Source organism: Pelecanus crispus, chromosome Z (genome assembly GCF_030463565.1).
Source record: "Pelecanus crispus isolate bPelCri1 chromosome Z, bPelCri1.pri, whole genome shotgun sequence".
NCBI classification, from domain to species: Eukaryota; Metazoa; Chordata; class Aves; order Pelecaniformes; family Pelecanidae; genus Pelecanus; species Pelecanus crispus.
The window spans coordinates 17,073,672-17,095,282 of NC_134676.1; the positions used below are offsets into that span (position 1 = coordinate 17,073,672).

The 21,611-nt window shown below is 42.1% G+C and overlaps 2 protein-coding genes across 2 annotated transcripts; both read left to right on the forward strand.

Annotated features, from left to right (window-relative positions):
- Positions 1 to 9,932: 9,932 nt before the first annotated feature.
- Positions 9,933 to 14,374, forward strand: RIMOC1 (RAB7A interacting MON1-CCZ1 complex subunit 1). Its single transcript, XM_075726495.1, has 7 exons — positions 9,933 to 10,041; positions 10,649 to 10,749; positions 11,153 to 11,299; positions 11,694 to 11,825; positions 12,026 to 12,140; positions 13,439 to 13,733; positions 14,345 to 14,374. The coding sequence occupies exons 1-6, from the start codon at positions 9,933 to 9,935 to the stop codon at positions 13,726 to 13,728; spliced, it is 894 nt and encodes a 297-aa protein (XP_075582610.1). The 3' UTR covers positions 13,729 to 13,733; positions 14,345 to 14,374.
- Positions 14,047 to 20,501, forward strand: FBXO4 (F-box protein 4). Its single transcript, XM_075726494.1, has 7 exons — positions 14,047 to 14,232; positions 14,345 to 14,580; positions 16,261 to 16,481; positions 17,496 to 17,571; positions 18,087 to 18,265; positions 19,186 to 19,361; positions 20,412 to 20,501. The coding sequence occupies exons 1-7, from the start codon at positions 14,047 to 14,049 to the stop codon at positions 20,499 to 20,501; spliced, it is 1,164 nt and encodes a 387-aa protein (XP_075582609.1).
- Positions 20,502 to 21,611: the final 1,110 nt, after the last annotated feature.

Below are 21,611 nucleotides of genomic sequence, written 5' to 3' on the forward strand. Positions count from 1 at the left end.
ACTCAGAACCTAGGAGGACTTTGTAAAACTACTAGTGAAGAAATCTTTTTTCTTGTATTTTATACACAACTTAGAAAACCAAATATAGATCCTTGAGATGATAATGCAGAACTTTATTTGCAGACGTTGTACACAGTAAACGGATCACAGCTCCCCACCCCGTACCTCACTGCGGCTAGTGCTGTACAGTAAGACTACACGACAGCTGCCAGAGTTGGAAATAAAGAAAAGCAACGCCTGCCTGGACTGCAAGTTTTGCCTGTAGCTGTGGTTTCCTCTTTGACACCTGGACTTTGCCATCCATTTCCTGGGTGTGGAGCTTAATTCACAAGCACCATTTCTTGGCTAGAAGAGTCTAGCTTGCAAATTCATGTATGCCATCCAAGCCCTTGCAATTTTTTATCATCCACTGACTAGGGAGCCAGTTCCCTGCGTGCACGGACAAAACCAAGTGCCAATCCATTCTCATCTGAATTATTTTGCCTAATTCTTCTAGTCCGTCCAGCTGCTGGAGGAACAGCCGTCTGCAGTTCAGAACGGCTTCCCCCTACAGTGGGCAGCTCATCAATGGCTTGGTTAACATTCTCAATGGTCCAAAACTTACACATCTAATAGGGAAAGCAGACAGTCATTTCCTGTGACATTTCATTTCTCAGTCTCAATCAAACGAACAGAATAATTAGTAAGGAAGGTAACTTAACTTTCACACAGCATATATGGCAAAATCTGAAACTTTTGTTGTTACATTTTTTATAAAGTGATTTAAAATGTACCACTACCATTCACTCCTCCATCTTCTTAAAAGGCCTCTTAGAATCAGTTGGTCTTAGAATATCAGGTTTTCCCTCAGCTTTCCCCCAGTTTTGCTTTGATTTTAAAGCTGGTTCTACAAATGACCAGCTGGGTTAGCTCAGTTGGTTAGAACATGGTGCTAATAACGCCAAGTTCACAGGTTCAATCCCTGCTTATTGCAGGGGGGGGTTGGGCTCGATGATCTCTCAAGGTCCCTTCCAACCCAAAAGCATTCTATGATTCTATGTATAAATACACACTCAAAAGGAGCTTGGAAGCCTGCTAATTCTAAGCAGCAGGTTCCCTGCATTTACAAGCACAAAGCTGCGTGTTGCAAAGCTCTCAGGCCTCTTGCTCTCAATTTCACCAGGTCCAAACACCTCGTCAAGATCCGGATGGTTTGTTTCAGGGGCCAGTTTGAAGCCATACCCTAACAGTTCACTGTGGACTTCCGTACTCTGCTTTTGGGGTTTTGCAGAGCTTCAGGAAACACAATCATTTCAGAGTGACATCACTACCCCGGAACATCCCGGTTAAAAGGTGGGCTATATTGAGCACGCTGGTGACACCTTGTGGCATCCTGCTGAACGCTCAAACAGAAAGGGCTTCCAGGTGTTTGACGTTTGTCTTCCTCCAGCACCAATGCCTGTCCTCACGTACGACCAGCAGGCCCCAGTGAGGCGCCTACTTCTGTAGCAAGTTTCGCATAGAGATCTTTTAAGTACCAATAGTAACCACAAAGACTGGGTTGAAACTCATTACTATGGGAATGGCAAAAAAGGTCTCAGATTCCCACATAATTTTAAAGCACCTTTCAAATGTATAATTCACATGACTCTAGATTATTTATTGAAGTGATAAACATGATGCTTTTTGGTTGTAGTGCATTTAAATTGTTAATAAATTCAAGCAAACACTTTCAGAATTTCACACAGCTTGCAAGTTACCCGCAACAGGAATCAGAAAATGTCAACAATCTTGCATTTCCCATTTACCTCACAGGGTAAAACCTCGATTACCATTATCATGGTTTGCCACTCCAGCAGTTGTGCACCATAACAGAGGAATTACCTGTGACAAGAATAGGTCTTCAAAACCAGCATACTTATATTCATTTTCTTATGCCTTTGAAAGATAGGGTATTTGATTGAACATAGGTTCAGGAGGGTACTCTCAGCAGTCACACTCCCAGGTAGCAGATTTCCAGCGGCCAAGCAGAACACCGCAGACACTTCACATCCTACTCCACACTTAACATACTAGAAACATGGACTTCTTGCCCTAGCAAGGACAGTACATGCATTTGCATGGCTGAACATTCAACTTTAGTACAGGAAAAGGGGTGGGGAGGCTTTTAACACAGATGAGCTTCCCAGTCATGTTCACCTGAAAGATACAATTACATGAGCACAGCAGAAAAGGCAGTGTCATAATGAGTGGGAAGAACATGCAAGAGAGCAGAGCAGCTGTTTAAACTAGTACCCTTCCAAGAGAAACACCTGCCAAACTAAGGCATGACACCTCTGTCTTACATTCTCAAGTACGCATTGCTTCTTATCCATCCCATGATCCTTTCAGGAAATTTTTTTCCTCAAGAGAAACCCCAGAAGAACTGGAGAAGCTTTAATGCTAAGTACTACATAGATTAATACAATAGCCCAATTAGTAGATTTTAATTTTGCTATGATCCAAGGGAATTAACTGTATAAAACCTCTTACAGTGGCACAAAACTTTACTAAGAGCCAGAAGAATGTTCTCTGACGGTACATTACACATTACAGTTTCAGAAGGAAATTCCAGTCTCAGCTTATAGCCATCCAGATGAGCTTGGTGATCCACCTGCAGACGAGGTCTGTGGAAAAAATGGGCAGCATTCAGTCAGGTAAGCAAGGTGACTTCACACACCAAACCGTCACATGACTCTAGGATTAATACAGTTTGTTTGACCTAATGACATTACTTCTGTGTTAGCTAGAAGTCAGCTGTGAAGTAATACCCTAAATTACATACACAGTAATTTGTAACAGTTGGAGACTGGGGTGAAGATTGCTCTAAGCAAGTTCTCCCAGACCAATATGTACAGGAGCCCATAAATGAGATGTGGCAGGCACAAGCATTCTTCTGGATGAAGGTGTCCACAGTACACAGGGTTCTTTGATCATTAACCATATAATAGAAAAACACAGGTTTCCTTGCCTGTTGCAAATAAACTGTTTCATTCTGTTACAGAAGATGGTACATTTTATACTTTCTTTTTGAAACAAAACTACTTCAGCTCTCCCTCGAGCAGCAAGAAGCAGATCCTTTTCATCACTCTCTAATGCTCCCTTTTTTTAGGAAGGTCACTTTAGAAGAGAGCGGTTCCAACTCAAGGGTCAGTGCATGCCCCTTCTAATAACCAAAATCAAACTGATAAATCATCTTGTATGTTCAGAACCTATTCAAATGCAAATCAGGTACCATGTTGTCCCGGTTGCAGGTGACCACATTGTAAGAAAGCAGCTGGTTTATATTTTGTCAGGGGAACCTGAACTATACACAGAGTAGAAAGCAGGTAGAACAAAGAATGGTCATGCAACGTTAGGCAAACAAAAATATGACACACCTACCATGTCTACTAATAGTTGGCACTCACATGCCTCTCCAGAATAAATATATTTCACATCTATTGACACAAAGGTAAAATTCCATTATAGATCACCTTTATGCCCTGGTTTTACATTTGGCATCAGCAGTATGAATATCAAATGCTCTGACTTGCATATATTTCAGATTGAATACATAGCCTTATTTAAAAGGACTAACTGAATTTGATACTTCCTTATTCAATGCCATGACATTATCCACTATGACACTGAATTCTGGAAATCATTTCACAGTGCTTAATCCCAATCATTTCACAGTGCTTAATCCCATGAACATGGAGGAAGTCTTTGGTAACTATCTTCCACTTTCTTAGCATTGTTTTGAATAAATTCCAGCTTTACACCCCTTCCGTGGCAATTGCAAAGCCACACAGTGAAAGAGAGAGAGAATGTATGTCTCCTTTTGTGAATCCAAGGAACATTGGAAAGGTGATACCATAATATTGACCATCTTTCTTACAGATATTATTAGATACAACAGACTCATTAAGTTCACAAACAATAAATAAAGACCCTTGTTTAATAGTTTCTGTGCATAAATACAAATTTTTTTTTGCTTATTTTCAAGAGCAGAAATATTTGCTTCAGAGAATACAGTGATGAAAGCCATGCGAAGGACCAAATATTCTGTAACACATTATAATAAATTCAGTTTCTCTCAAGTATTTCTATAAACATTTCCTATAATCCTAACACAGTTTATGGTGCAAGTCCAACATCAAAGACTGAGTGCAACAATCCAGTTGTTACAGAGGCAGCTCTGACCAGGAAAGCCACAAAACAGACTGTGATGTTGGCGTATCCCTTCAGCTCACCTCTGCTCACTGAAGCTCATCAGCTGATGCAAAATGAAACAAGGAGGACCTGAAGCAAACTTCAAATGTATTTTGAGCAAACTTCTATTACTCAAATCCACAGGAGACAAGTATGACTAAATGTCATTAAGACATATAAATAAGTAAAAAGACCACGGACCTTGGATTAATTTTTATAGAGTGCTCCTTAGTTACTAGAGGTACACTGTAACAGCAAAGCCTCATTTCTAAGACAGCTAAATCAGCATAATGCCTACCACACGCACACAAATTCTGACCAAATCCTGAATTCACACTAATTCCATAAAATGGAATTTGTCCCTAATTTAGGTAGTTATGCTTTTGTACACTATCAAAGTTTCTAATTTTCTTAAACAAAAAAAAAACACCAAAGAAGATAAGTCGCTTCTCATTTCTTTGCCAACAAAAATATACCATTACTACTTAACACTATACAAATCTATCCCTAACATAAGTAATTTACCATTTACATAATTTACGTTTGTGAAATCTATTGCGCCGCTGAATAAGCCTATCTCATCTTTCCTAAGTCAACTCAGATCTGCCTTAGTTACAATTATGGTATTAAATTCAGAGACAGATGTCTAACACTTAAATTACCCATTAAAAATTATGAGGATCACATATTATTCATGCTTGCAAAATAAGGGCATAAATTCATTCTTGAAATCATAGTAATTCCATGTCATTTTAAGATGCTGTACCAAATACAGTATTATAATTTCTCTCAGGTTCTACAGGACTTGAAGCATGCTGCTATAAACTCAAATTACCCAAGTACATCTGTATTAACATCCATAATGGCTTCCCTGTTCATTTTGAAGACAAATTTTGACCACAGACTCTAAAACTGGTAGGAATCTGCCAGATAGGGGATAACGTCTGACATCTTTTGAGTCTTGTTTGATCAGGTCTAATCTAGTTTTTCCATCTCTGTCTTTCCATTCAATTTTTCCATTAGTAACTACTTCCACTCACACACATACCCTTTTTTCCTTTCTGTTTTTCCCTTTTTTTTTCTTTTCTTTTTTTAAACTTTTTTTTTCAAACATTAGGAGTCAGTTCATGACCAAAGCAAGCAGTAAATAATCCAGTAATCATCACCAGGCTTAGTAACCTCTGGTCAGAGGACTAATTTCCTTTCAGGAAAGCCTCTTTCTTCCAGCTTTCTCTCTAGAGATCAAAACAGCACATAATCAGAAGGCTGAGGGGTGACCTCATCGCAGCCTACACCTTCCTCACAGGGGCAGCGGAGGGGGATGCTGGTCTTCTCTCTCTGGTGACCAGCAACGGGACACAAGGGGATGGAACAAAGCTGGGTCAGGGGGAGTTCAGGTTGGACATTTGGAAAAGGTTCTTCAGTGAGAGGTGGTCGGTCCCTGGCACAGGCTCCCCAGGGAAGCGGTCACGGCACCAAGCCTGGCAGAGTTCAGGGAGTGTCTGCACCATGCTCTGAGCCATGCGGTTTACTGTCAGGTGGTCCTGCGAGGAGCTGGGTGTTGGACCTGATGGGTCCCTTCCAACTCAAGATATTCTGTGATTCTATGAACGTATACAGTTCACCTGAACCCAACAAAATTTCCCTCTTGGCTACTTTCTCCAAGAATTAGTATGAGTTCATTATCACCCCACTTAGGTGCCATAGTTCAAGAAAATTTGCACAACCTCCGCAACTTGGAAGTTCTTGAAGCTGCTAGTAATGATAGAAGTGTATCAATCGTTGCTGTGCAAAGCTGCTTTCTCTAGACAATTCTATACTTTTAATTAAAGCTAAAAACATTTTCCTAGTTTGGATAATAGTAAATATACAGAGGAATAACACACTTGTGTTTAAGTATTATTTCTTTAACTTTCAGAAATAAACGATGTCACAGAACTTCTAAAGCAAGGTAGATTATGTATATCCAAAACATTAGTTTTTCTAGTATGTTTAAAGTTTTCAGGTATTCAGACATGTCAGGCTAGCCCAGCTTCACAGTTAGATACATCAGGACAGTTAGTGTTGATGGAATACCACAGGACAAAAATAATTCCAAAGTGTATAGTTACAGCCAATCTGTTCTCTAGCAGCATACACACTGACGCACACAGATCTCAGAAGGACAGAAAAGAGTATGTGGTTTGGAAGGAAAGAAGCAGCAGATTCTACTGTAGCAATCTACAGAAACCACTTTACATTCACACCGTATATATACATACATGCACATACACAGAGAGATATATTTATATATAAACCCAAAGTAACAGGGAAACACCTCTGGCAATGCCATATTCTTGGCTCTGAAGGACAAAACCATAACAGCTTCCCCTCTTCCATCAACCGCAACTGTTTATACACTGCAACACTTTTCCTGTTGTGCTTCCACCACTTCAGGAAAAGAGCCTGTCTCTAAATAGCCAACACCTTACGCTTGCCCTTATTAGTAACAGTAGCCTTAAAAACAGGTAGTGCTAGGCACTGAAAGATCACAAATCCCACACGAATCCCTTCACCTGAGATGATTTTACCATACTGTAACTATTCCCTAAAGTAACCCTACAGAGTGAAACAATTTTTTGCTTCAACATAATAAGTGTCACCCAGAAGGAGTGTTTCTTCTTAAACATGGAAAATTTTCAGAAAAAACCTGGATGCAACTTCATCTTTGTGTGAGGTTCTCAGGCTTTGAATTTTAAGATTTCCCAGCCCTGAAAAGAACAGTGAGAGGTAGCAAACCCCAAACCAGGCAATCCTGTTTCAAATATCTAGCAGGGATTTTATCTAAACAGGTTCTAAGCAAAAACAAAATATAAGGCAAATTGAGGTCACTGTTTTCTCAAATAATCAGACAAGAAAAACCCCTGAAAGACACTAGACAGGTCTTCTGCTGCCTCACACATTTCATGGAAAAATCAGGTTGGGGGAAAATAAATAAATAAACCCAGTACAAATTGTCCAGGCTCTCTTTTCCTCAGAGAAGTGGACATCACCCCCCTTTTTTTAACATTTGTGGCAGCTTCTGTTTTACCGGCTTGGTATTAACAGAAACGCACCTCTTCCATCTCAGCTACTGACAAGAAAGGTCAAAACCAGATTTCACTGTATATTTCAAGAAACAACAATTTCTGGAAAAAAGCCATTGCATATACATCTAGCTTTCAAAACAGATAGAGCTAAAGTAAGCTGCAGCAGGGCCTGAAGCATAGGAATTAAAAAAGATACCACTTCCTTTATCGAATGAGTCAGCACACAACCATTTGGGGGTTTTGTTTTGGATTTGTTCAATTTTTTTTTCACAAGAGACACCTTGACAGCTGGATGACATCTCCTTCACTATTAAGAGCTGACTCACCTGCCCACTTGACTAGTTATGAAGAAAACCGCTAAGGAAGCAACACAAAAATCATAGCTGGGTATTGAAACAGAGAAGTAACGGCGTGTCCTGGTTTCAGCTGGGATAGAGTTAATTTTCTTCCTAGTAGCTGGCATAGTGCTGTGTTTTGGATTTAGTAGGAGAAGAATGTTGATAACATGCTGATGTTTTTAGTTGTTGCTAAGTACTGCTTATGCTGTCAAGGACTTTTCAGCTTCCCATGCTCTGCCAGGTGCACAAGAAGCTGGGAGGGGGCACAGCCAGAATAGTTGCTCCAAACTGGCCAAAGGGCTATTCCATACCATATGGCGTCATGCTCAGTATAGAAACTGGGGGGGGGGGGGGTGGCCGGGGAGCCGCGATTGCTGCTCGGGAACTGGCTGGGTATCAGTTGACGGGTGGTGAGCAATTGCATTGTGCATCACTTGCTTTGTATATTATCATTGTTATTATCGTTATTATATTATTATCATTACTATTTTACTTTATTTAAATTATTAAACTGTTCTTATCTCAACCCAGGAGTATTTCTCACTCTACTCCTCCAATTCTCTCCCCCATCCCACCGGGGCAGGGGGAGTGAGCGAGCAGCTGCGTGGTGCTTAGTCGCTGGCTGGGGCTAAACCACGACAGGGCAGGACCCAGAAAGCAAAGGATCTGAAAAAGGCAACTTATCAGTGCATAGCCATTCTTCCATCCCCAAACTACCCATGTGGAAAGTGTTGTGTTTCACTTAAAACATGAAGCACCGTTTCCTCTACTCTCAGGTACGATGTGGTTAACTGCCATAAAACTTTTGGTATTGTTAACACAGCTGTTCCTTAGATGAAAAAAATTGTATCTGGCTATGGACTATGCAGGAATAAATGACAATACATATCCAAACAAAACATTAAGAGATTTCTTCTAGAAATCAAACCGTTTCTGGAAGCAAACACAAATTCGCCTTTTAGGTTTTACTTCTTTGTTGATCTGCTTGGCAACTCTTTCATAAGACGTAACACAGACAGCAGCAAAACCATCTGTAAGTAGACAGCTTTTCACTACCTAAAGTACCCCAGTAAATGGCACTTTTTTTCTGTTTTTTTTTAAAAGTACTTCAGTGGAACACAGGCACTAACCGAATGAACATTATTACTTGAAAAGGGGACAATGTCTTTAGTCAATTATTCTTTTAATATAGTCAAGCTAACAAAACCCAGAATATTGTGCGAGCTCATGACACATTACTCCAATGGACACTGAGGTATGAGCTTTTTCCAGGCAGGTAAAGAGATGGAGAAAGCTAGAGAAGCAGCATAGTGAAATACAGCATTTTTGTAACAACACAACGTAAAGTATTTGGTGATTTTGTGGGGCAGTAGCAAGATTTTGTTAAAAATAAAACTGTTTTCCCCTCATAACATGGAAGCTATTTAGCACGTAAGTTCATGAAGCGTGCTATTTAAAGTTGGACAAAAAATTGGAGCAAGTGTCTCTCCTCTAACCAAAGATACAGAGTTTCAAGATGATTTAACTGCACTTTTACAGTTGTACCTCCACGTGTTAAGTAATCCAATACTAAAACAGAAAAAAACACCAATAAAATGGATTTATTGATAAAAAATATGGGTTTGGTCCTAAAAAGCTCGCTGCCTTTCAGCATTCATTTCCATTCGCGGATGGGCAAGGCCCATTTCCCAGTGAGGCATCGTTCCATGGGGGCACCACAGGGACACACCAAGGACTCTGGGGACCGCGACACAGACCTGCCGAAGCCACAGACGCCTGCTGCCACAGACCTTTAAAGCCCACATTAAAATAAAGCCGCGGCCCCGGCCTTCAGGGCGCACGGGGCTCGCCCCGCCGGCCCGGCTGCCGTCCCACTGAGGCAGAACCGGGGAGGCCTGAGGCGCCCTGGTGCCCCGCTGCCTCGGCCGGGGCTCAGACCAGGCCCGCCAGGCCGCACCACGGCTGCGCTGGCGGCAGAGCGCAGGGCAGCGCCGGCGGCGGCACGCAGCGCTCCCCGCCCGGCCGGAGCCGCCCCGCCAGCCCCACCGGCACCCCCCGCCCCCGCCAGCCCCACCGGCACCCCCCGCCTCCGCCAGCCCCACCGGCACCCCCCGCCCCCGCCAGCCCCACCGGCACCCCCCGCCCCCGCTCCCGCCCCGGCGGCGAGGCGAGGCGCGGCCCCCCCCGCGGCCCCGGCGCCGCTGCGCCTGCGCGCCCCCCCCCCCCCCCCCCCCGCCCTCACCGGCCCGCCCCGATGGCGGGCGCCGCCGGCTGCACCGCCCTCACGGCCGCCCCACGGTGACGGGCGGCGGCGATGGCGGAGGCGGCGGGCGCCGAGGCGGGGGGCGCGGTGTCCGCGCTGCGGCCGCGGCTGGCGGCGCTGGGCCGGCGGCTGGCGGCGCCAAGGGGGGCGGGCGGCGACGGTGAGAGGCCGGCGGAGGGAGGGGCCGGGGCTGGGGCTGGGGCCGGGGCCGGGGCCGGGGCCGGGGCTGGGCCCTGCCCGGCCCTGCCCGGCGTTCCCGCGGGCCTGCGCCGCCCTCTGCCGCCGCCGCGCCGTGCGGCATCCCGCAGCGCTGCGGGAGCGGGGCGGGGGGCGCCGGGCCCCGACCCCCGGGCCGCTGCTGAGGGCTCCGCTTCTCCTCCTCCGAAGAGAGAGCGGCCCCAGGAGCAGCGCGGCTGCGGCCGGCCCTGGCCTCTGCCCCGGGGGAGAGGCTTCTGTGCAGCGGGGCGGCTGAGGCCTAAAAGGTGTACCTGCGCCTTAGCAAATTGTGCTGTTGGTGTGCGCCGCCTTTGCAAGCCGAGTGTGTGGAACTGGTGTTGAAACATCAGACCGTAACCGTGACTGCCCTTAATTTAGGTGTGAAACGTGTACTCTAACAGGACAACGGGCTTGTTTAAATCCTATATTGTTCAGCAGCTCTTGTAGTTACTGCAGGGATGGATAAAACCGTATGAAGTGAACAGGGAGAGTAAGCAAGGCTCTTGCTGTGTGCCTTTCTGTGCTAAGGAAGCGTTGTATTCTTCCTTCAGATACCTTCTTAGCAAAGGGCTCTGCTACTCTGGACAAATTGAATAACCTCTGTAACGAAGGGGAAGAACATCCTTCCACGCTTTTGCAGCTTTACACACAGGTAGTATATTTCAAGCATTAAGAACTCCCTTTCGGGAAAATCTGCCGTCTAGGGTATGGGAGAGGGTTGGGTGTAGGAAAGAGGGAATAGCAGAAAGGGATCTCTTACTTGCTGTGTGCGGTGATCATCCGTGGAGCGCAGGGCTGCTTTTCTCTGGATTAGAAGATAACTTGGAGTCTACAGTAATTGTGCTAGTGCTGTAAGAACAGAAAGGGTTTTGAGTTTATGGTCGCTGTCAGCAATCTTACAGAACTTTTAACTTGCAGCTTTGTAAACTAAATGTTAAAAATGACCTTAAAATTGTAGTGTTTTATAAACTAACAAGTTTGTACGTTAGTGCATGCCACCGTCCAATTATTTTGCTGGTAGCATTTTTACATTGTGTGTCTTCTTGTTTTCATAGGCTGTCTTAGACATTACATATTTTGAGGAAAATGAGCTGGTGGATGAAGATTTTCCAGAAGAATCTTCCTTGCAAAAAGTTAAAGAACTTATTTGTATTCTTTCAGAAGCAGAAGACCTAGTGAGGGAATGCAGCATAAATGAAGAAGTGAGTACTAATGTAACTCAGCCAGAGAATTATTTTGTTATTTAAAAATAAAAAAAACTGAAACAGGATAGTAGTATTTGTATTTTTGATGGGCAGAATTTAAGACGTTTTGAGAAGTTTTCAAGTCTGTCTTGTACTTAAATAGTGATTCCTGAAAATATTTTTTCAAACAACTTGTTGCGTGCTCAGAATCTTTCTTGCTAACATTTCCTGATTCGATGTGCTTTTGGCAGTTTAAATCCAAAGTGTCAGGCTTGTGTCTGTGGCTGTTGCTGTTAAGTACAGGCTCTAAAGTTAGAAACTTAATTAACACTGTTTGCATGTGCAAGTGTGTATGTGAGTAGTTCAGATGGTTTACTTTTGTGTTAGCCCAGTTTGTTGGATTTTATTTCAGCCCATCAACGTCCTTGGTGCAGAGTTGTTAGAATGTCTTTACTGGAGAAAAGGAGCCCTGCTTTACATGTATTGTCATACAGCAAAAGAAAGGAGTGAATGGCTACAAGAAAACATTGCCATATTTAAAAAGGTAAAGGAGATTGAAAAGTTCAATGACCATGTGAATACAGTTTTAAAGTTTGACTATTCGCTTTTAAAATACAGCTTCTTTTTTGTTTCCTTTTAAATAGGGTTTTGGGAAATTCATAGCAAGAAGTATTTCTGGCTATCATTAAATTAATCAGAAGTTATCTAAAAGGGCTTTTTTTCTCACTTTTTATCTGTACTCAGTGTCTTAATGATGGAGTTCATTACTTGATGAAGATGCTTAGCTTTAGATGCCCTCTTCAGCTAAATGAAGATGTCTCAGTTCAAGATGAAGTCACGGCTAGATTACTGAGTGAAGGTAAAAAAAAAAAAACCAAACTACTCAAAAAACCACACAACACGCTCCTCTTAATAACTGCTCCACTTTATGAAATGCTTTATTGTGTATTTTGTTGTTTGACTTCATTTGTATTCAAAAACTGTCACTGTGTAGAAATTAAAAAAAAACAGATGAGATAAAACAGGCAGCAGTGCTTCCCCCCCCCCCTTCTTTTTGACTTATGGATTTTAGGAGGTGGCAGTGCTCAATTTCTCTATGTTTTTGAGTGCACTGGAGGAAAGTGAATGGAAGCAGTGGGCATTTCACGCATAGCATGTGTGTTTTACAACCATCCAATTGTCAATTGACAAACGTTGAAAGCACAAATATGACTGCAGAGGGTGCTGGCTGCTAGATGTTCCCATGTTGGTCTTCCTCTTTAGACCTAGGAGAACGCAGATACGAACACAGAACTACTGACTTCACACAGGTAGAAAGTACATGGCAGAATTGGTTAGATTTGGCAAACTTCTCTCTGCCTCCGCTTTATGTAGTTTTATGTAAGTTGCATTACTTTAGTACCTTTACGTGAGGATCTGAGGCTGCATCAATGTGATGCAGGTAGGGTGATGCAGCGGGAGGGGATTTGTAAGGTAAAACAGCTGGTGCTGAGGACACAGTGCCCACGTTGTACACACTCAGGACTAGCTCTACTCTGGCTGTGGGGATGGAGCACCTTCTTGCTTCGTTTCATCCCAAAGTGGCATTGCTCCAATTCAGCTCCACAATGCAAAGCCAAGGTTAGTAACTGATTTGTAGATTTATTTAGCAGGAATTTTTTTTTTTTTTTGTGACCACGGGCACGTATGTGGCTTTCTATTCGAACACTAAAGCTGCTGCTGGTTAACTTAAGATGATGCTCAAACAACATCTTTTAGGCTTAAATTGTGGGAGGCACAGAAGTATTTGAAAATAAATACGCATAATCATGCCTGCACTTAATGGATTGTAACGAAATACTGAAATTCTCTTAAGATAAATAGGCAAACACAGTTATCACAATAATACTTACATGGCAATTTTAAAAAGATTTTAGCATTATGGAGGGGCAAAATGGATAGAGTAATGAGCAAGGCCTTGATCCAGGTTCTCTTCTGGGCAGTGTCAGTCATCTCATGGTTAAAATTTGGTTTTTTTGGTGTACCTCTTTAATAGGCTTATACTGCCTTTTTGGAATTTTTTTCCACTGTTACTGAAAAAAAAAAAATGACGTTAACAAGCTGTGTGCTTGCTTGTAAGAGAACAATAGAAGTACTTGATGTAAATTATTTTTGCAGGTGTATTTAGTGACACTCACTTACTGGCGATGATGTACAGTGGAGAAATGTGCTACTGGGGGCTGCGACACTGTGGAGAAGAGAAGCAGGAAAGCCTGGAGACGATAGATTCCCTCTCTAACAGTGACGTGGGCTGCGGATCACAGAGCACATCGCTGGATTTCCGAGAAACGGGCAAAAACGTGTTAAGGAAGTATGTGGCTGTATGCGAGGGACCTTTAAAAGGCCACGGGTGGAACACAACAACTGCGAAAGAAATGTTGTGTTACTTCGTGCAATCCCGCAACTAAAATAGGTTGGTTTGGCCGTGCTGGAAGAAATCTTGGTGTCTGACATGCGCGCTTAGGGAGCTGGTCTCTGCTTCGGCGTCTGACCGTTCTTCTTCATCAAAATGTATATTTTCGTTGCATTAAAAACACGCACGCAAAGAACTCCTGGCGTAGAGCTCCGAGGTCTAATGGTGTTTTTTCGCGGGGGGGGGGGGGGGGTGGAGAAAAAAAAGAGGATGACTGCGTGTCTTCCAGGATGCCGTAGCAGTCTGTCTGTCCGCTCCGCCCCGCCGGCGCCGGCGCTCTGGCTCTGAGGGGCGGCGGGCGGGTGTGGGCGCCATGGCGGCCGGTGGCGCGGAGGAGCGGGGCGGTTTGGAGGCCGCTGTGCTGGGGCGGCTGCGCGTCCTCCGGGAACGCTGGAAGCGGGGGACCCGCGAACGCGGCGGTATCGCCGCGTTCGCGGGTCCCCCGCTTCCAGCATTCCCAGAGGATGCTGAGGAGGTGAGCACCTTGCAGGCGCTGCCGGTGAGTTCGGGCCCAGGGAGGAGGGCAACCGCCCCCCCCCCCCTTCATCCTGCCTCTTCCATCTTCAGTGCTGGTGTTCAGTCCTAAAACCGCTGCTCTCGGCTTTTTTCAGATCGACGTGCAGCTGAACATCATGTCCTTCCTCTCGCCCCAAGATTTGTGCCGCTTGGGAAGCACGAGTTGTTACTGGAGGGCGGCTGTGCAAGACCCGCTGTTGTGGAGGTATTTTCTCCTGAGGGATCTCCCCTTTTGGACGTCTGTTGATTGGAAATCGCTCCCAGATGTGGAGATTTTTAATAAAGCCTTTTCGGAAGTCAGCGATAATGCGCTGTACGATTACATGGCAGTGTAAGTATCTTCATATTGTCTTACACGACTTACAGTCTCTCCACAGCCGTAACACTCCACCCGCAGTCATGTTTCATATTTACCGCAGTAAAGCTGTGCTGTAAGCCGCTGCCTAAATCTCTCAAATCCATTGTTTATTTTGGAAATACAGTTTCCTGTTGTTTGACAGTTTGGTCAGCTCTTTCTGTTTGGGATTCAACAAGCATGTAAAAAAAGTGAAAGCCAACGTTATTATAGAATTAAAACATTTTTTGCAAACTGCACGTCTGCTATGCCACAGAAATACAGTTATCTCAGAAGCGGTGCGTGCTGTTGATCTTGATAAAAATGTGTTCTTCGCTCTCAGTATGATGACAAATGATTTATTACTTCAATAAAAGTACTGAGAAGTCTTCAAACTACAGCAAATGGAATGAATCTTTATTTTTTTCATCCTACCTGGAAGACCTAGGGAATAAAACAAAAGGTTTTTTTGAATATGCACAGAATAACAAGTAGTATTGCTTTAGCCCTGACAGTCAAAGGCTGTAAGACAAAGACTGTGGTTTCAGCTAGTATATAGTTGAAAAGCATGTCATCACTCATAATGTGTTTGGATGACTGAGAAGAACTCAAGGCAAGCAGATTGTTCTGTGGGGTTTTTTTTTAAACTTCATTCAATTCTCTTAATTAATTTGCAGTTTGTTTTTTTTTTTTTAATTTGCAGTTAAATTTTCCAGAGGTGATATTATGAAACTGTTGCTTCATGATCAGTGCATTAACCTCTGCAATCGCTGTGCCCTTCATCCCCGCTTTACAGATGGGAAAGATGCATCCCGAATTTGAAGTGCAAAATATCTACTGATTTTGAACATCAGATCTAAATCTCTTTAGGTCTGAATACTTCAGAGCTTCACCTATTTGAAACCACCTGTCCCTGATTTCCATTCTGTCTGTGAGCACTTAATGGTTTTGCTGGTCTCAAATGAAGCATCTCAGTTTGGGTGTAGGGGAACACATGTTTCATGTTTCCTTGAAGTGATTTGTCCAGCAGCAGCCAACCATGACCACAGAAGCAAAGATTGAAGCTGCAGCTGCTTCTCTAGGATGTCTGTTGCTTCTGTGGCTGTTACTTCTTTCCCTTGGTTACCAAAGTCTTTCCATGGCTTCCAGCTTCTGCATCAAAGGAGCACATAAGCTTGCAGGCAACACCTGTCTCCTTTCCTGATATCCATTCTCTGTGCCTGCAGGGGAAATGGTCCTTTTTTAAGGTGGAGTTACCTGTTTCATCATTAATAAACACAAAAGCGGTCTAATTAAGGTTTGAAAAGCACTCAGAAGTCTTGTATTCTTTTATGTTGTATGTGACTCATCAGCTTTGGTGTTACTTTTCCAATACTGTGTGTTCAGCGAGGGTGGAGGAATTTGTAATTTTATTTTATTTTTTAAAGTAAACTAAAAGATCCATAGATAGAAGTCTACTAAGGTCCAAAAAGTCAGTATTTGAACTTCGAAAGACTGATGCCTTTAACCTGTTGGTGCTTGAAACTATCAGTTTGGAACTTTATCATTTTTGACCTGTGCGTGAGTTGTACTGGTAACAAAGCATGAGAAGTGTGGGGCGTAAATCAATTTATGTTGTTTGATTAATACCTCTCTTGTATTTTGTGTTTAATTTCTAGTTGCATCTATTTTACACAGATACAAAAAAAGCTGTCCTCAGAGTAGAAGAAGTTTGAAATCAAGCCGTCCCCGGTATGGGGCTGTGACTTCCTTTTTGCAATCACTGGTCACTCAGGCAGAACCTCGCTTTGCTATGTTTGGGCCGGGTTTGGAAGAGCTGGATGACTCTTTAGTGCAAAAGATGATGACATGCCCAGAAATTCTGCTAGTAGCTGGCCTACCTCAAAGACAGATTCATGGTAATGCTGGTTTTGGCTTTTTTATTTCATAAATAAGTACAGCACAAAAAACAGTGGGGGAGAAATAGAGAAAAGGGATGCTTTTTTCTCCCCTTGGAACTCAATAGCATAATGGTAAAAAAAAAAAAAACCAAAGGACATTTTCTCTCTCTGTATGTATTCAGAAGGATAAATGCAGTGAACATGTGGGATACAATTATAGCTGCAGTGAATTTATGATTAAATTTGCGCAATGTCAGAGGGATCATTTTGCTCCTTGTATTTCTGGTTTGGTCTTAAATTCCATGTCACACCTGCTGTTGTAATGGATAAATGCAGATAGAACTTTCTTTAGATACTGATTGCAGTAAGTGCCTGAAAAACACACTTGTGTTTTTATACAGGAAGTCAAGATTGATCCTTTATATGATTCAGTCTTGTGGTGTCAAACGGTGTAAATTTCATTTAGAAGAGTTACAGGAGCAGGTGAAGGATTTTTTCCAATGTCTAAATATAGTTTTGCACATCTGTAATTTCACTTCAGTCCAAACCAGAGACAAAAATGTATTACTTTTTAACTAATGTTTATTTCAGCACAACAGAATTGGAATAATTAGATTGTATTTATAGAAAGTGTGAAAATATGCTTCCTTAGTGTTACCTTTTTTTCTCTCTTCTGTCCTTTTTAATGCAGCTTGTCGTAAACGGACTAGAGCCTTTGCTGTGCCAGTTTCGGCTAATAAATGCAAGTTTAGCTCCTCTCTGACTTAGGTTTCTAGGTTCAAGTCTAAGTATCAGAAACATGGAAATGTCTCTTTGTTTTCTTTTAATACTGATTTTAATTAAAGTAATAGTCTGATCAATTAAAGAATGTATAAAATTTCATTGTAAGATAGTAAGTATGCTACACCTAACAGCAACACCTAGGCTTGGATATAGCCATTTTGTAGCACCACTGGAATTTTCAGCCTACCACTTAGTTGTATTCAGTAACCAAATAGTTGTCATCTCATGTATTCATTTTTTCCCCTGTAGGAATTGGATCAGGAGTCAGTTTTCAGCTTAATAACAATCAAAAATTCAATATTCTGACATTGTATTCAACTACCAGGTAAGATTTTTTTCTCCACCAAAAAAAAAGTACAGTTTCTCCATTATTTCATACTTTTCCTCATGTTTTTGTCACGTGATTTTTATGCGTGCATTCATATGCATGGATATCCCTTACAAACTGCAGCTTCAGTGCCTATCTTCACTTTTTCTTTCTTTCTCCAGCTGCTAAATTTTCATGTGGAAGTAATAAACCTTTTCCAAACCTTATACATAGCAAGTGAGTGTGACAAATACATAGCAGGCGCTTCTATCCCTCTTGATACCTTGATTGATTCCCTTTTGAAACCCTATATAAACTCATCCTGGGGTGTGTTTTCATACGCACCTTGGGGATTGCTAACAATCTGTGGATGTACACTAGGAAAGAAGGGGGGCAGGAGGGGGTGGGGAGAAACGAAACTTTTGCTTGCTCAGGCCATTTTCCTGTCTCTTTCCTGTGCTGCTTAGACTCTCAAAATCAAGTTTTTGCATTCTCAATTAACCTGACTACTGAAATACTGCAATATCTTTCAGCGTGGAAAGGAGGAGAGCAAAGGCAGAGCAAGCTGTTGCTGTGAATAAGATGTTCTACCAAGAGAACAGCATAGTAGGGAATCAGCAAGCTGTGCACTACAGTGTCATAGCTCAAGTGAAAAAGGTGTGCGAAGTAGTTGATGGATTCATTTATGTTGCTAATGCAGAAGCTCATAAAAGTAAGGGTTTTCTCTTTATTTTATTTATTCGTATTTTGTGAATGATTCAAATATCCTAAAAGATTGCAGTGAATACACAATACATCAAAATCCATGTTTTGATTCTTTGAAAATCTGCTTCATTAGTGCTATATCTTCATGGCTCAGCCGGTCAAAGAGGTCCCCTGTCCTAGACACTCTCCCTCATCTCCCTGTGAGGGGTTCTGGCCCCTTCTTTCATTTATGGCAGCTACCGATATGGTTGCTATCTAAGCTAATGTGGGAAATTATCTGGATTTAAAAAAAAAACAAACCAACCCCTGGGCATGGGTAAGAGAAGCCTGAAATGGATCAGTGGAGGTGTAACAGCCTGGAAACAGAACCTTCACCACAAAACTGCAGTAAAAGATGCAATTAGTCCAGATTAGGATAGTCCTGTAAGAGGATAATCCATATACCTATTATGGTAAATGTCTTTACATTCACCAACTTTAAATGGAGGGAAAGGGCTAGCTCAGAAAAGAAGAGGGTAAAAAAATGGGAAGGGATGTACTAAGGAGAAAAGTATGGTCAGTAGGGAAGGGCTGCTGACTGTACAGTGTGTATTTCTTAATGGCTTGTTGCAATTTTGATGTCTGTGAGGTATGTGGAAAACACTCTGATGTTACAGACTGGAGTAGACTGCCTGTAGAATCTATGGAGATCTTTAAATAACAGCTTAGTGTGACATGAATGTCTGTGTGACATGAATATCTGTGTGACATGAATGTGGATGATCCAGCCTTCTGATAAGCAGAACTAGATAATTTGGCCATGTTCCTTCCAGCCCTCTGTTTTCTTACCTCTGAAATCCTAACTATTTGAAAAGTTTTTTTTAAAAAAAAAGTTCTCCTTGGGATTTGCGTGTATTTGATACTCATATATTAAAAATTGTTTCTCAGAGCATGATCGTCAAGAGGAACTGGCTCATATTTTGGCAATGATTGATCCAGCCCTTGGGCCTCCAAACAGACCTCTGCTAGTTTTGTCTTGTGTCTCTCACATCAGCGTGAAAAGAATTCCCTGTGTTTACATGGCACATCAGTTGCAACTAAACCTGCTACATCGGCCCTGGATGGTACTTGCTTTTAAACCTTCATTTTTCTGTTGCTCTGTGGCTTAAATTTAATTTAGGCTTATGATATTTCCTGAACTGTACCTACCTAAGCAAGCGTGCAGCTTTCAACACGAGTACGTGAGCTCTCCACTTACGTGAAGAATTTAGTTTCTCTGGTCCTCTAAGATGAATCATTAGCCTATCTGAACATAGGGGAGCTAAGTGGCTTGCCCAGGAACACACAAGAAACTTCAGATGGAGCCAGATTGGAAGGAAGGGCGAAATGCTGGTCTTGAAGGGAGTAAGGAGGCTTCAGTTAATTTACATCTAAATTTCCTGAGTCACAACCCAAGGCCTTGGGCACAAGGTAGATTTTTCTGCCATTTTCAAGAGACTGTTAATTGTAACTCACTTGACGTGAGGTATTGCAGCTTTGACAAATTAGTTTTTTACCTAGCATGTGAGGTCCTGAACCTGTTCTTTTATGCTTGTCAAACACAGTATATATCAGTATGGCTCAGCCACACATAACTGATTTTTGGTGACATTGTGTAGCTGAAGAATAGTACTTAATCAGAAAAAACAAAATCCTGATTTGAGATGATGCCTTTGTTTTCATAAGGAAAATGTTTACAGGCTTTTTTAAAACCATACCATTTATAATAGCCACTTTATAATACGTTACAGAATCTGAAAATTAATAATATGCATTGAGTTCTAAAGCTAGTAGCATTTTTTCTTTAAGAGTTACAAGAAGAATTTTCAAGTAGATTCTCACGTGTAACGTTCCAGAATAGCTGATGGAATGATTGAGATAAAATTCAACTTGATACCAAGAATGCAAGGCTTTCCTAATGGGTCTTACAATTAATTTTGTGAAGAGTAGTGGGGTTTTTTTGTACTTTACTCTTAAGAAACCTTTTTTGTCTAAGGGACCTCTAAAGCAGTGATAACAATTTAGATTTGGTATGAGTATTTCTGACTTTAAGGATAGACATGGAGTAATGCTAAAGTGCTGCTACATCCTGTTACCTGTTTTCTCTAATGCATTGGCTTTTTTTATTTTTACAGGTGCAGGACACTGTAGCTGCAACTTTAGCTGGATTGCTAAGTGGAATTGAGTGGCTCCTGGAAGAAGCAAATTGTAAAAATGCACAGTAAAGGAATTGTGCGTTGTTTTACTGTATAGAGACTTCGGTGTTTTGCGGTTTGGATGAAGTGAGAGTCTTGTCCTGACAGAGCACTGTCAGAAGATTTAAAAGGCAAACCTGCATATATTTCTCTGCATGTACTTTAATAATTAACATTCTTCCAACTGTAGTCCTGAGTTAGAAATACAAGTAGGTTTGCCTGGATTCCGGATGGAACTCCATCCAGCAGCTGATGAAGAAGTGATTCTGGGGGCAGTCCGGGTGTTTGTTTTTTCTTCTTTCTTTCAAACTCGGGCCTTTAGGGTGCAATCTTTTCGCAGTATATCTGATAATCTAATCTCTCCTGTAAATATACCTAACACTAGGTTAGTTTATCAGCACAGCCCTATGGCACGCATCACGCATTCAGTAAGTATATTCAGTGGTGATCTCGACAGTGATGGTTCCCACCCAAAGAAAATATACCATACTTTGTGCATTTTTCCAGAAGCAATGCCTAGACAAGAAATAGCACCTGTGGGAGAATTGTCAGTCCAGACCAAAGTTCTTAGAAGCAAACAAACTACCTACCGTGTATGAATTGGTCGTTTATTGTTTGTGATCTTATTTGTTAGCCAACCACAAAAGACTTCAGCATCTTCTGCTTTCTGTTGCAGTGAAATTATTAGCTTGAACTGGACTTACCTCTGATGTCATGAATAAATGTTAAATACAATTGTTAGGACTTCAGGACATTTGTCGAATATATAGGACCTATCAGTTACTCCAATAGTTGTGGCCATCTGCAGATGTGAAGTGTACTTGGTTTGAAATTTTCTACACAGTTGCAAATATTTTTGTAAAAAGGGGAACAGCATTTTAGAGCTGGAATTGCATTTTCCGTATTGAGGTCATTTGGGATAGTCCTAGTCTTCCACCTTTTTAATGTTTTTTAATTATTAGATGAATGTTCAGAAACTTCCCTTGGATTTCTTGCCTATGCATTTATTTGTTTTGTTCTGGGTTTTTTTTGTTGTTGTTGTTGTTTTTTCCTCTCTCCATGGAAATGCAATAGTCTCACAATTTTTTCTTGGTACCTAGGTAAATGACTGCCTGGTGCACATTCAGCTGTAACTGCCCT